We start from the raw sequence: 15,660 nt of genomic DNA on the forward strand, positions 1-15,660 counted from the left end.
GCAGCAGCTTAGATGTAACAGACCAGATACCCCTAAAACACACATGACTGCAGTCTACTCATTACTAACATAGTTTAGACGGCCATATAACTGTTAAGGAAACTGCATTCATAGTTTTCAAAACTCTCTCCAAAATACATCTATAACCTAGTTGGTTTCACCGGGTCATTTATCAGTGTTCAAAGAATTAATGCCACTTCTACCCATTACCTTCCAGAAAATACAAGGAGATGGAATACTTCCCAACAAGACCAATATTACCCTGATACCAAACCCAGATAAATGAATTACAAAAAGGGAATACGTCAGACCAATGTCCCTTGTGAACATAGACACAGAAATCCTTAACAAAATGTTAGCAGATCAAATCAAGCAATGTGTAAAAAGAAGCACGCGGACCAAGTGGGATTGTTTATTGCAGGGATGCATGGCTGATTCAGAATTCAAAAATCTGTCTCTGCAATTCTCTAAAATGCAATGAAGAAAAATCACATGATCACGTCAGGTATTCAGAAGAATAGGCATAGAGAGGACCTTCTTCACCTCAATAGAGAATATCTACAAAATCCCCTGCAGCTGGTATCATGCGTACCATGGAAGGACTGCATGTGTCCCCCTGTGGTGGGGAATAAGGCCAGGAGGTCTGCTCACATCGCCCCTCTGGAGCTCAGGGCTGGCACTTGTGGCCTGTGCACTGAGGCTGGGAAAGGAAGTAAATGACATGCAGATCACTGAGTGAGAAAAAACTATCCCACTTTGCACATGACAAGATTCTCTACATAGAGAATCCCAAGGAATCCACCAGAAAACTCCTAGAGCTAGTGAGAGTTCAGCAAGACCTCAGGCTGAAGATCAACATAAAAAAGCCTGTGTGCTGAGAATTATAAAATGCTGGTGGAAGAAGTCAAAGGAAACCCAGGTTCGTGGAGAGAGACATACCATGCTCATGGACTACAAAGCTCTGCACAGTGGAGAGCTCAGTTCTCCAAATTGATGGACTGTTTCTAGCAAAATCCCAGCAAAGGTGTTTTTGTTATTATTGATATGACAAGATTATTTTCAAATTTATATGGAAGAGCAAAGGAACTAAAATATAGCCAAAACCGTTTTGAAAAAGAACAAAGCAGGAGGAATATAGCTTGTTAACATAGCTTGTTATGTAACCACACTGATCGAGACAGCGTGGATGGGCTGAAGAATGGACACATGGGTCAGTGGAACCGAGCAGAGAACCAAGAAGCAGAACCACAAAGGTACTGCCAGCAGATTTTGGCAAAGTGCAAAGGTCTTGTCAACAACACGTGGTGCTGGAGTATTTGGACAACCACGGACAGTGGAGTCGTGACCTTAACCTTACTGTTCATTCGTGGAAAGTTGAACTCAAGTGGAGCACTGAGCTAAGTGCGAAGTATAGCGTTATAAAACTTTCAGGGAAACAGGAAACCTTCGGGATGTAGGGCTCAGTAGAGAGTTCTTAGGTTTCACATCAAAAGCATGATCCATGAAAGAAAATTAATAAATTGCACATCATCAGAATTAAAAACTTTTATTCTGTAAAAATGAGGAGACACCAAGCTACTGACTGGGAGAAAAATATTTGCCAACATGTCTGACAAAGTTCTTGTAAGTAGGAAATAAAAGGAGTTTCAAAACTTAGCAGTCAAAAACAAACAGCCCACTTGGAAAGTAGACAAAAGACACAAATAAGACATTTCACTAAAAAAGATATTTGGGTGTGAAATACCAAGCAGTTAAAAGTCTTTCAACATCTTTGAAGCCACAGTGAGGGGCCACTGCGTATATATCAGAGCAGCCAAAACTACGCACGGTGAAGGTGGCAAAGGCTGGCAAGCATGGGGGTGCTTGGAGGCCAGCTGCGCAGTGATGGGAGCACTGGGAAAAGTTCGTCAGTTCTCTAAAAAGCTAAGCGTGCACTTACCGCGTGCCTCAGCGGTTCCCCTCCTGGGCACTGGTCCCACAGAAAGGAAGACTTCTGCTCACATGGAACCTGGATGTGAGCATTCACAGCAGCTGCGTGTGTGGCAGCAAGAGCTGGAAACGAGAAATGTCTTTAAATAGGCGAGCGCTCAAACCCCTGGCCCATCCACACTGTGGGGTGGGACCAGCCATAAAAGGGAGGGCCTCACACACACAACAGTGTGAGCGGAACTCAGTGCGTCGTGCTGAGCGAGGAAGCCAGCCCCGCACAGCCACACTCTCGGAACGAGACAGGGAAACGGAGAGTGGGGCAGGACCCCCCCGAGGCTGTGCGCAAAGGGGGTCTTTGTGGTGATGGAGCAGCTGTGTCATGGCAGTGGTGGTGGCACAGGTTGCTCCTGTGATGGAAACTGCGTAGCACACGCGCGCACACACGTACACGCGTGTGGAGGGGCCCATCTCCTGGTCTTGATGCTGCACCGTGGAGTGTAGAACGTTAGCACTACGGGGAACGGGGTGCGTCCACGGGACTCTCCATGCAACCCTTGCAGCTTCCTGTGAATCTGTCAGCACGGCAAAATAAAAGTCCCAAAGTAGCCACGCGCTGCCTACAGACACACACCTGGGGTGGAGGAACACCAAGAGTCTGGGAAATAAGGACAGAGGTGAGCCACGTTCTCGCCCTGAGAAACTGGTGTGGCCATGTTGCGGGAAGTGGACTTCAAGCGGGGATCGCCGGAGACGAGGGCTGTGTCCTGATGACGTCACAACTGGCTGACGGCGTAAATTAGCGTGAGCAGCTTCAACGGTATTTCCAACGAAGAGTGGCAGACTTGAGAACAGAGCTCAGCAAACCATGGCCCTGTGGGCTGGATCCAGCCCATAGCCTGTTTTTGTACCATCCTGCGAGCTAAGAATGGTTTTTATGTTTTTTTTTTTTTAATGTTTATTATTTGAGAAAGAAACAGAGAGCAAGCAGGGAAGGGGCAGAGAGAGAGGGAGGGAGACAGAATCCGAAGCAGGCTCCAGGCTCTGAGCTGCCAGCACAGAGCCCAATGCAGGGCTCGAGCCCACAAGCCGTGAGATCACGACCTGAGCCGAAGTCGGACGCTTAACCGACTGAGCCCACCAGGCACCCCGGTTTTTACATTTTTAAAGTGTTGTGTCTAAAAAAGAATGTTCAACAGAGACTGCACAGGGCCAGCAAAGCCTGGCATCTTTACTGTCTTGACTTTCCACAGAAAAAGTTGATTGATTGAGTCCTGCTGTAACGCATCCCTCTCCAGAGCTGACGGAGTGAGCAGAGGGAGAGTCACTAAGGGTCAGAGCACGAGAACACAGTGCACACACTTGACCTCCTCAGCATATAGATGGGCACCCCAGCGTTGCAGGACAGGGTGTACATGGGGACCGCTGGCATCGACCGTGTGGTGGTCCTAGTGCCAGCCAGTCTCAGACCGTGGAGGCTGTCAGTCTGCTTTCTGACCACAGCAGAAGTGAGCTGGAAACCAACAGTAACACAAAAATTGAAACTCCCAATTATTTGCAAATTAAATAGCATAGCTCTGACTAATTCATGGGTGGGAGTAGAACTCACAGTAGATATGAAATAATCTGAATGACAGTGAAAATGGTAATATTGAGGTTTGCAGATGAAGCTAAAAGCTGTTCTTAGCAGGAAATGTACAGCATCGAATGAATATGTTGGGAAAGAAGGAAGGCTGAGAGCCCGTGGTGTGAGTTGACGTCTCTGTAAATTAGAAATGAGCAGGGGTGCCTGGCGGGCTCAGTTGGTTGAGCGTCTGGCTCTTGATTTCAGTTCAGGTCATGATCTCCCGGTTTGTGGGATCAGGCCTCTCATTGGGCTCTGCGCTGACTGCTTGGGATTCTCTCTCTCCCTCTCTCTCTCTCAAAATAAATAAACATTAAAAAAAGAGAAATGAGCAGATCAAACCCAAAGAGTGTGACAGGAAGATCATAAGAGCAACTGTCAATAGGAAATCATAGGAAAGGAGAAAGCATAAACGGCCCATTGGAGCGGCATTTGCAGGTCATGTGGGCACTAAGGAGACAATGAGAGGGTATTATGAACAGCATTACACCAATGAATTTGGAAGGTTAGGTAAAATGTCGTACTCCTCGAAAAATACAGTCTATTTAGTAAGACTGAAATAGGTAGAAATAGAGAATCCAAATGGTTCTAAATCGGTTGAAGGCATTGACCCTGAATCAGGCAACCACAAATCCCGATGGCTCCTAGCGAACGTCCCTAACACCTAAGGAGGAAGCAGCATCACTAATCCAACTTCTCTTAATGAATCCAGCAAAACCTTGGTACCAGAGACAAAAACAAATGAAAATTATAGGCCATTCTCTTTCATGAAATTGAATTCAAGACTTCCAGATAAAATACTAGCAAATTAAATCTGGCAATATGTAAAACTGATACAGAGTTGATTTAACATTTGAAACCAGTATGATTCACTGTAGCACAATAAATAAGAAAAAGCATATGGTTTTGTTAATGGATGCAGTAACAGTATGTGATTCAGTTCAGTACCTGTTCATGATAAAACCCTCAGTCCACTAGGGTTAGAAGGGCACTTCCTTAATCAAGTCAAGATTAAAATCCACGGCAGAAATCACACTTAATGGTTAAATATTGAAAGATTTTCCTCTCTAGTGGGCGTGAGTGTGGGATACCTTCCTTCACCATGTCTGTTGAATTGGAAGCCATGGCCAGAAAAGTCAGAAGAAAGAAATACAAGGTGTAGGGTTTGGAAGAAATAAATAAAACTTGTCATCGTTGACAGATGACATGATTACGTGAATGGAAAATCACATCTACAGAACCATCATTAGAAGTAATAAGCAGATTTTACAGGTGCTAGATTCAAAGCATATACAACCCAACTGTATTCTGTAAAACAATACCAGGTAAAAATAACACCCCAATTTTATGTGTATACTAACCTCAAAGAAAAAACAAGGATAGGAAAAAACAAAAGTTGTATAAAATCTCTACATGGACAGGCACAAAACATTTCTGAAAAAACCTAGCTTGAAGAAGACTCACCATTTAAAGGTGTCTGTAGTCCCCAAAGTCATGTTAGAATCTGTGCGTTTCCTGCACAAAGTGCGTGCAGTGGCACACGGGAGGGCAGTGAGGACAGCCTTCACGCTCACAGCATGAGACAGCTTCACAAGCAGTGTCACCATAAGCCAGAACCTGTGCTGCCTGATTCATTTCTGTAAATTCACAAGCAAGTAAAACCAGTGACAATTTGAGAGGCTGATGGGTGCTTACTGTTTGGGGGCAGTAGGGGTGACAGGGAGGCCACCAGGGCTTCCTTATGCTGGCAGCATGTGCTTTGTCTCCCAGGTGTAGGTTACACGGTTTGTGAAAATCCAAGTGGTACATGTAGGATCTGTGCTTTGGGGCTGGCATAGCTCATGTATAATTGGGATGTATGATCAAGTACACAAGGGATGAGCACAAGACATGAACAAGAATTGATTCCATTACAGAAAAATCTGCCCAATTAGAGAATTTCTCCCGGCGCCTGGAGAAAATACATAACATCTGTGTTAGGCACATTGCCCATTGGTCTGCCATTGAGTAGGCGCTGTGGTCCGAGCGTTGGGGTGAGGCCCACGGTGCTGGGGCCAGGGTGAGGAAGCTGAGGACTGCTCACAGTCTGCAAGGTCGAGGCAGAGAAGAGGGGGCGTTTTAGACCGAAGTGGTCCCGTGGCACACTGTCCAGTTGGGAGGGCTTAGCTGCATGTGGCCCTGAGCACTCGAAGTGGGGACAGTGCATCTGAGAAGCTGACTGAGTTTGGTTTGTGGTTCATTTAAATTCAAATATCACACATGGCTCCTGGCGGCCAGCTCTGGTGGTGCAGTTCTAGATGGACAGCTACAGCGTGTGCGTAGATGAGGAAGTGCAAGGGCTCGATGCACTGAACACGCAGTGATGATGGAGGGTTCCTGAAGGGCAGTGAGGTAGGTCGCGTGTCGGGGAACGGCCGGCCAGCACAGGCCTCGGCTGGAGAAGCCTGTAGAGCAGGGAGTGAGGACCCCCACCTTGAATTAATCAGCGTCACCGCAGCCCCACAAACCTCTTCTGTGGTGGCTCATTTTAGGACAACTTCAAAAGCAGTGCTATACAACAAATACATTTTCTTTTTTTAAAACGTTTATTTATTTTGAGAGAGCGTATGTGTGCACACATAAGCCAGGGGGAGGAAGAGGAGGGGAGAGAGAATTCGACTCCACGCTCAGCAGTGAGCCCAACGCAAAGCTCCATATTACAACTGTGAGATCATGACCTGAGCTGAGATCAAGAGTTGGATGCTTAACTGACTGAGCCACCCAGGCGCCCCAACAAATACACTTTCATTAAACCTTAGATTAACTCGAGGGTAATCACAGTTGGTGATAACTTTCTTAAAATGATCTTAAAATGATCAATAAGTGAAGTGAACCCTTAAAAAGGAGTTAAAATGTCTTTGATTTATTTCGTGGTTGATTTTGGTTTTATGAACTCTATTAGAGATGCAGTGACATTTAAAATAGCCACCATTGGGGGCGCCTCGGTGGCTCAGTCAGTTGAGTGGCCGACTTCAGCTCAGGTCATGATCTCGCAGTTTGTGGTTTTGAGCCCCGCGTCGGGCACTGTGCGGACAGCTCGGAGCCTGCAGCTTGCTTCGGATTTTGTGCCTCCTTCTCTTTCTCTGCCCCTTCCCCACTCATGCTCTGTCTCTCTCTCTCTCTCTCTTTAAATTTAAATAAACTTGGGGCACCTGCATGGCTTAGTCTGTTAAGCATCCGACTTCGGCTCAGGTCATGATCTCGCAGTTCGTGGGTTCAAGCCCCGCGTCAGGCTCCGTGCTGACAGCTCAGAGCCTGGAGCCTGCTGCGGATTCTGTGTCTCCCTCTCTCTCTGCCCCTCCCCCACTCACGCTTTCTCGGTCTCCCTCAAAAATAAATAAAACATTAAAAAAAATTTTAAATAGCCGCTGTCGAATTGGAGCAGCCTAGGTCAACCAGACACCTACAGATTTAGTGGAGCTAACCTTGACCAAACCATGTGGACATGTGCTTAGGTGTAAGCTCAGCTGTGTGCGTTCAGCACAAGCCAAGAATGCCAGAACCGTGAGCGGCGGCAGGCTCTCACCGAACGCAAGAGCCCGCCTGTAGCACAGCCACAGCCAAGCACAGTGAGTGTGTGTGATGTCAGGGTAGATCTGGCAACGAAAAGAGAAATTTAGATTCGTATGACCTTAGTTTGTGAAAAGTTACTCACCAGCCCTGTGCGATAATACCTATAATTGGAACAACTGAGTGTGATTTTTTAAGAATGCGGTGAACTCATCAGTGTCTCAAATGATACTCTCTTGGCTTCTCTTCCTTTGCCTTCGCTTTTAAAGAAACTCAGAGGCGAGTGAGTACCCCTGAAGGAGATGACCTTGCAGGGTTTCCCGGTGAACCGCAGCTCTGACACGTGAAGGAGCCGTTCCGAGTAGTAGCCCGGTGGGCGACGTACGCACAGGCCCGGGCAGATGCCTGAGGTGTGCACAGCGGGTGTGCGAGTGAGCACGCACACTCACGGGTGCCGCTCCCTGTCACGTCCCCCTGAGCAGCAGAGTGAGCGCACGGCGCTGAGGGGCAGCGTCCGCTTCCCCACACGCGTGACCCCTTCTTTACGTTCTCCGTGTGCCCCCACAGCTTGACTACATCGACGCCCGAGCCGTGCAGCTTGGCTCCCTGCTGGTCCGCGGCCTTACCACTTTGGTCTTGGTCAACAGCGCGTGCGGCTTTCCCTGGAGGATGAGCGACTTCATGCCCTGGAACGTGTTTGACGGGAAGCTCTTCCATCAGAAGTACCTGCAGTCGGAGAAGGGGTGCACCGTGGAGGCTCTGGTGGAACAAAACGTGAGTCCGTGCTGCTTTCCCATTCAGAAATAACGAACAGGCTTGGTCAGGTCTCAGAGGCGTCATCAGGCTCAGAGTCCTTGGCCAGACGTCCGTTCTGTCTGTCCCAGCGGCCACCTCAGTGAGGAAGGCACACACGCGTCCCAGAAACGTCCCACTGGAGGGGGCTCGCATTCCCACCTGGGATCTTACACCGTTAGCACAGATGCCGCTTACCTTGTGCAAACCACTGCTCTTCCGACCCAGAAAGCCAGAAGCGCGGGATGGGAGGCCTGAGGCCTCGGGGCCAGCGTACATCCTCGCCTCCCCTGAAATACCACCGGGGGCTCGAGTCCCCCAGACTCCCGCTGAGGGAGAGTGCGGAGCACCCGGTCCAGCACAGCCCGTTTTCAAGTGCTTTCTCTCCTTCACCCTTTTTGAGTGAAGAAGAAAGGTTTGTCCAGAGGTGACCAATCCGATGTGTACTACCTGAAAATGTTCCCCGAAGGCTGTGGTTTAGTCAGGGACATGGGCTGCTGCCCTGCTCCATGAGTGCAAGTGCTCCGTGGTTCCTGGGAGGTCTCCACACGAGGCCCCTGCCAGGCTCACGTGCAGTGTGCATGGATAGCCGCAAGGGTGCGTGAGAGTGCGGGGTCCCAGGAGGACTCCCCAGCTGTGAGGATGACGAACGCTGAGCTTCGCATCAGATAGGAAACGTTTGGAGAGGTGCTCCCACCTCCGTCCCTCACGCGAACAAAACCAGGGCACCCTAGGGGTTCAGGGGTTCAGGACTGAGAAGCAGTCTGGAAATGTTATGTGCAGCAGCGGTGGGGGAGCAGGGAAGGGCATTGCTCAGATCTGACTTGTCACCGTGTGTGGAACCGATGTAGGAGCAGAGCAGAGCCGACTGCAGCCACCACCCGTGAGCCCCCAGTCGTGGCCCCATGTCTGATGTGGTCGCACACCAGGTGATCGCACTTGTGGTTTAAAACAAGTCGGGGCAGATGGGGCCGCGTGTCAGCAGTAAATGAGGCAGCACGGAGGGGTGAGTCTGCCCGAGAGCGGTCACCGGTCAGATGACGGGCCCAGGTTTGTTAGGGAGGGCCACCCTGTGGCGGCCCAGATTCACCACAGAGCTCGGAGACCTTTTGGCAGTGACTATCGAACCCGTGAGACCAGAGGGTGTAGCGCTCCCTCAGGAGAGTGTCGGTTTTCTGAGAAGCTCTCGTTAAGTTCCAGCCTTGAAGGGAGTGCTCGCCCAGTGTTCTCGGAGACCGTGGTCACTGTTGTTGTTTCCAGAGGGCGCGCACGGGCCTGACGCTGCTCACGCTGTCTGCTCTGTCCGCAGAGGTCCCGGCTGACCAAGTTCCACGCGCTGAAGTCGGTCGTGTGCAAGGCCTGCGTGAGGGAGAACCGGCGCATCGTCAGCAGGCAGCACTGGCACTCCCCCCAGCCAGGTGGGCACCGGGCCAGGCCGCGCCGTGCAGCCTGCCACCCGCTGGCTGCTGAGATCGGGAGAAAGCGCACGCTTAACGCCACAGGGTGCCACCCAGCCTTTTAAATCCTGGTCCCTTGAGGAAAGGCATCTCAGATGCGTTCTGCGTATCCCGTGACCGAGAGCTCCACTGTGGGCCCGTACTCTCCCCTCTCCTCTCCACGGCTCCCTGCAGCCAGACGCTGCTTGCGTGGCATTTGCCTGACCAAAGTTGTTTCTCCTCCCAGTAAAAGTATGTTAGGAACGTTTAGCATATAAAGAAAACAGATTTTAAAAAGGAAGCGTAAATAATGTGTGTTCCGTCCCCTAAAGATAGCAGATGTTGGCAGATGATTTTTTGCAGTATTTTTCTGTGCTTCTACCTCACTGTGATGATCTTCTGTGTGGCTGTGTGTCCTCTGTGTGTCCAGACCCCTCGCACCCGGCTCGCCGCTGTGCCTGGTGGGAGAGCTCTGAAGTGGCTTCCGTTTTATGTACGTGATTTTCTTCAAACAAAGCAGCAGAGCGTACAAATTGTGGAACGAAATGCAATCGAATTTTAGATAAATCTTGCCAGCTTGTCTTCTAAAAGCTTTTTATCACTTTATACCTTCACCAGCAGTGATGAAGAGTTTGTTTCGTGGCCCCTTGTCAGCATTGGCCAGGTGTTGGTTTTTTTTAACTAACTTCATAGATTAAACAGTGTATCTCACTGACTGGATGATTCTTTATCACTGAAGTTGATGTCTTCTAGATTAACTGCTCGATGAGTTTTTATTACTTCACGTCCTCCGTCGGTGAGGGTCTGTGCTGTACCTCTAGCAGCCCCATTGCTTTCTTTGGTGGAATCTGAGAACTCACCCCTGTTCCGACCCAGCAGACTGTCTTCAGGGCCTCTGCTTGGTGTCTGCCTTGCTGGTCTCACTCTGAGAGGCTTTATGTTGTGAGGTCCGTAAGCCCCTGTTGGGCGCTGTGTGTGGGACCCGCGGCCCACAGGAGAGCCTGGGGGGTAGGAGCGGGGCCTCCAGCAAGTGAGGAGGGCACTTCCTCCCCCGAGTCCCAAGAGCGACAGACTCCTGCCTTGTCCTGTCCTTTTGTCTCCGTTTGGCCTCCTCCTGCCAACTGTGGATAGGCAGGATTTGACCCCAAAGCAAGAGCTTGTTCCTTGCAAGATACACGTGTGGCATTCTGCCTCTGTCGCCTGTGCCCGAACCGGTCTACGTCCTGTCCTGCACGCACAGTGCGTGGGTTCTCGAGCGGTGGCCGGAGGCTGCAGATGGCAGAATGCAGGCCGCTTGAAGTTGGCAGGAGACTCTGAGTCAGACTTTCTCACGAAGAAGGTGTCAGAGCTTAGGAATTTATGAGAGGAAACTCCAGGGCAGTTGAGTGTGTGGAGGACTGGGAGGGGCACGCACACCTTGGTCTGGTTCTCGGGGTCCCGGGCCCCCTGCTTACCCAGAACCCAAGTGCTGGGGGTCCAGAAGCTGTGCTGGCAGCCTGCAGAGCTCAGCCCCCAGGCCTGGGAGGCAGGGGCCCTGCTTGGTTGGAGCCCTGACAAAGCGTCCCTGCTCTGCCTCGGCACCCGCCGGTCTGCTCGTCTGTCCCCTGCACGGGGTCTCCTGGGGAACGTGTTTAAATGTGGACGTCCAACTCCCACCCCCCTCGGCCCAGCTGTGGCCCCTCAGTCTGCATTTCTCACGGGCTCTCCCTGTGATTTAAGGGTACCAGAAGTTCGGGAACTACAGACCTGGTGCCACCCTGCTGCCCTCGTAGACAAAATGTGTCATTTGGGGTTAGGCATGTGGTGGCCTCCTAACGTGCTGATCACGTGTCCCTACAGGCAGGTGGGGGAGGCAGGGATCCGGCTCCCACAGGACGAGCTCCGGGTACAGCCGGGCAGGCCAAGGACAGCACTGGAGGGATCAGGGTCCAGGTAAGAGGCCGGCGACCGTGGGCTGCTTGCGATGGTGCTGTTTCAGCATCGTGCTTCTGCTGAAGGCTGGCCACCCGACGTCTGTTTGGGCGTCGGTTGGTGTTTCCAGGTAAACAGGTCATTATACTGATGATGTCTGATTTCATTGCTGAGTGAAGTAGAGACCAGTAGTTTCCAAGCTCGGCACTAGTCGGTCTCTGCTCCTTGCCACTTTGTTTCTTCTCTGTGAATTCGTTCATCTGTTTGAGACCCAATTTTTTTATAAGTTAGTCAAAGAAAGGTTCTTATAAAGGTTTCATGCACAGGGATCCTTCTGATGAAAAAATAGCACAGAAAGTAGCATTTTACCAGTAGCAGCATTTTGATATTTTCTGTGATCTGGCTTGTATACAGAAGAGCCTTTTGGGTGATCTAGGAAATAAAATGAATCCTTTACTTCTTGGGTGTGTAATACAGATGTCTGATTTTGTGCGTAAAACTGAATTTAATATGTAGTAGTTTACGTTTTAAATACAAAGAAAACCTCATCAGTATTTAAACTCAAAATTCCTTACAGTTTTGAAAACCTCACTGTACAGACTCTTATATTAGCTAAGGTTTACAATTTTATCCTTGCAAATACAAACATGCCTTTAATTTAATTTAGTTTTTTGCAAACTCAAAAATGTGTAGAGATTTCACAGATTACTCACATTGTCCCCCTAGAGCACAGCCAGTCCGTGTCATTAAGCAAAGCCGCCTTTCTCGGTTTGTCTATGTGGGCGTCCACGGTGTCTGCTCACTTGGGATGTTGCTGAGGGGAATGCGAGCCTCTCGTTCTGGCAGAAACATCAAGGGTCTGCTGTACAGTTCAGCGCTGACCGGAGTTCATGGCGACTGGGTTTGAAATGCCCACCCCTGGGGACAGAGGGCAGCTCTGTCAGATTCGTAGCTGTTTCACGTGGCCCTTTTAGCTGGCGAGCCTGCAGAGTCCACCTGGCCAGTCCTGCTGCCCACCGTCGCCTGCAGCTTCTGGACGGTCGGCCAAATTCGTGTAGCAGTGTCCCGCCCTGCCCCCGCCTCGTCCAGCGTAGGCACACGGTGCCTCCACCTAAACCACCTGAGGGTTGGTGCCAGTGCAGCATGAGTGGGATTAAGGCAAATTCCTTCTTTCCGTTGTTTCAAGTATATTTGAGATCGCTTTTAATTTAGAAGGTAGTGCAGTTGATTGAGCTGAACCACAAAGAGAGAACCCAGAAGACGAAGGAGGGTTTGTAAACTTACCTAAAGTCAGACTCTGACACCCGGAGCTGTGGGCTCGCGTCTGCGAAGGTGGCACTCCAGGTGCCCTCTGGTTGGACCCGTTGTGTGTGCACGACGTCAGCGCTTACTCAGCCTGTCGAGCTGAGCTGCCCTAAGGGTGCATACATGCAGCAGGTGGCCCCCCCAGCCTGGAGGCTCCACAGTGTGTGGCCTTGCCCCGTCGGGCTGTCTGCCTCTGCTTGGGGCTCCTAACTCGTTAAGAACGACACGTCTTCCAGCAGCCAGGCAGAGCCGGACAAATGCACATGGAGTGTGCATCTCCCCCGTCTTCACTGGGGTCCGAGGAAACCCCTCTGAGAGGTGGTGTTTAAGCAGAGACCCCGTGAGAGGGAGCAGCCACCAGACGCCTACGGGAGGGGTGTGCGCAGAAGGCGGGGCCCTCGGGACCCTGTGTGGCTGGAAGGGGAGCAGGAGGCAGGCAGCAGAGGAGCTGACCTTTCAGAGCCTCACGACACTGGTCAGAGCCCTGCAAGTTCACTTCAGATGAGAGGCTCCATGTGTCCATTCTGGAGAGATGTTCCCTTAGTCACCAGACCACCACCCACAGATCTCAGAGCCTGTGGACCATCAGTACAAAGCTGGTGACGAACCTCTTCTGTAATCCTAGCAGCGCGTGACCTGTAGGCCCCCATACTGTGTTTGAAATACGTGTGTGATGGGCTTGGAGCGGAGAGCGGGTCCAGCCCTGTCCGTCTGCGTATCCCATCCCACGTATGTTTAAGTAGCAGGACCCTGGGTCCCTGTCACCCTTAAAGCTACGGTGCTGTCAAGCTCGCAAGGCCCTGGCCCCTCCAGGTGAGGATCAGAGCGCACCCACCGAGCTCAGGCAAGCAGAATGAGGGCAGGCGTGCTGCACGCCTTCTAGGCAGCCCGGCGTGACGGGGTGTACGTGGTCCTCCCCGCGTTCCTCTGAGCAGATGACAGAGGCTCCCCAGCAGCCCCTCTCCCCGACATCACTGCTCCCCACGTATGGCCTGGTATGGGAAATGGAAACCTTCCTCTTAATCCCCTTTGGCTTAGGCTTGTCTCCTTTTCTTCCTGCTGGTGTCGCAAGTCAGGAAAGATGAGATAGTACGAAGTCAGGGAGAGGAGGGCTGCAAGGGAAGCCCGGGCACGGTAGAGGGGAGGAGGTGACGAGTTCTGCGGGGAGGTGAGCACAGTCACCTGGGCTGGGACAGACGACCACCACGGACGCATTTCCGCTTCCAGGCCGCCCGCTCACGTGCTACATGCCCTCAGTCACGGCCTGGCAGCCTTGGCGTCCTCCTGGCCCTGAGCCCTGCGGTTCTGCCGGGGAGTAGCGACACTCGAGTGACGATGGTGGCGCCACTCTCGGACGTGCCATCGAGGACGTGCCTCACCTTGCCCCAAGCCTGGTGCCCTTGAATTCGAGCTTTTCGGAAAAAGAGAAAGCTCTGCAGGATTTCTCAGTAATTCATCTCTTCGTTCCCCGAGGAGGCCTGCTGCAGCGGGTTCTCACGGGCAAGCGCAGCCTCAGATCCTGGACTCAGCACTCGCCCGTGGACTTGGCCCTAGCAGGTCGCAGGGCCTCTAGGTCTGCCTGCCGTGAAGGCCACGCAGAAAGGGCTTCTCGCTTCGGGTGTGATTCCCCCACCCACGGGACCAGCCTGGATTTCCGGGAACATTGGGAACTCTCGGGGATGTTTGTCAGGCTGGGTGCTAGACCACGGAGAATCAAGGAAACCCTGATGGCCTCAACGGCCCAAGCCTGCAGCTGCTTCAGAAGCGCCCTGGTTTGAACCCAGTCCCTCCTCAGGGGACGCGACCGCGGTGGTAACATAAGAGGCCGGGAGTGGCGGTGCCTGAGGGATTGGGGCTGAAAAACGTGCCCGGGAGACCTCGGTCAAAGGCAAACGAGGTGGCTTGCGTTAGGGTCAGATGTCAGGATTTGGGGACGGGGATGCGGGCCTCCAGAGCACAGTCCCTGGCCGTGGACGCAGCAGCACGTGCAGATTTGCCGAGCGAGACATCGTGTGTCAGCTGCACTCAAATCAAAAGCAAAAAGAATTTGGGCGTGGGGGCGTGAGGAATTGAAAGGCTCCTGCAGGACAGTGGTTAAGCACGGACACCGTTTCATCTGCATTTTGCCTCACGTGGAAAAATGTTCACAAGAATTTTGTTGGTGGTACCAGTAGGTTTTCTAATTTCAGATGTGTCTACATAAAATACACGTTCACACGCGTATGTCACGCCTTTTATTTGTTCGGACCGGAGCATTGTTTGAGGTCACGTCATCCCCTTGTTCAGCTTTAGTTGCTGTAAAAGAATTACATCGTCTTTACTTGGCCCCCACACATTTTGCTGGGTTTTATCTACCCTTGAACTCCTATTTTAGCGTTTTTTAGAGGTATCTAAGTAGTCTAAGTAGAAAGTTGTCAGTACTGCCTGGACAGAGTTAATGGGAAAAATTCTTTGTTTTAGTGAAAAACTAAAAACGCCTCGGAATGAACATATTGAGTTACTGAGACAGTTGGGAAGTTTCCGAGGCCGGTGCCTGCCTGGCCCGATGGAGGAGCGGGGAGCCTGCCCACTCTGCCGGGCAGGGAGACTCAGACACAGAGCTGCAGGGCCCTTCAGCGGCACCGGCCTCCCTGTGAAGCATTTGCTTCCAGACCTGTGAAGTGCAGTGGGGAACATCAAAGCCGCTAAAGTGAGAACATTTGAACATCTTCCTTTCTGTTGGTGAGAAATGTGTTAAATTCCACAGTCAGTAGCAAAGCACATTTGCCTGTGATTTCTTGAGCTTCTCACTTATCGGTGGTAAGGTGGTAATTCTGTAGGAGGCCTGGACTGTTGTAAAACCACCTCTGGTCATCTGTGATAACAAGGTGGGGCCTGGAAACCTCATTCTGGCCTTGCTGTGACCTTCTCCTGCCACCCAGCCCTCTGCCAGAGCCCCTGCCAGCCTCACACTCGTGGGAGGGACAAAGGCCGCCCTCAGTGGGAGAGGCATGGGCGTCGTCAGTCAAGCAGAAGCATGGAAAGCTTTGTAGGAAAAGTGTCATTTTCTGAATGTGAGAACAACCACCTTTTTCGATGGCAGGCTGGCTGTCTTCTGGTTCTCGCCTGCCACTCCCT

General features: G+C 51.4%; 1 protein-coding gene across 11 annotated transcripts in view; it reads left to right on the forward strand.

Annotated features, from left to right (window-relative positions):
• Window positions 1-15,660, forward strand: part of FAM120B (family with sequence similarity 120B) — a 94,933-nt gene that overhangs the window by 62,260 nt on the left and 17,013 nt on the right. For 7 of the 11 annotated variants that reach the window (XM_042940336.1, XM_042940339.1, XM_042940340.1 and 4 more), the window contains 3 exons: window positions 7,667-7,873; window positions 9,201-9,309; window positions 11,167-11,259. In XM_042940336.1, coding sequence (XP_042796270.1) covers window positions 7,667-7,873; window positions 9,201-9,309; window positions 11,167-11,259 — 409 coding nt within the window. Of the gene's footprint in view, window positions 1-217; window positions 2,906-7,368; window positions 7,502-7,666; window positions 7,874-9,200; window positions 9,310-11,166; window positions 11,260-15,660 lie in introns of those variants that run through there. The other 4 variants (XM_042940338.1, XR_006202958.1, XR_006202960.1 and 1 more) reach the window with 4 other exon arrangements.

The sequence above is a fragment of the Panthera leo genome, chromosome B2 (assembly GCF_018350215.1).
Source record: "Panthera leo isolate Ple1 chromosome B2, P.leo_Ple1_pat1.1, whole genome shotgun sequence".
Lineage (NCBI taxonomy): Eukaryota > Metazoa > Chordata > Mammalia > Carnivora > Felidae > Panthera > Panthera leo.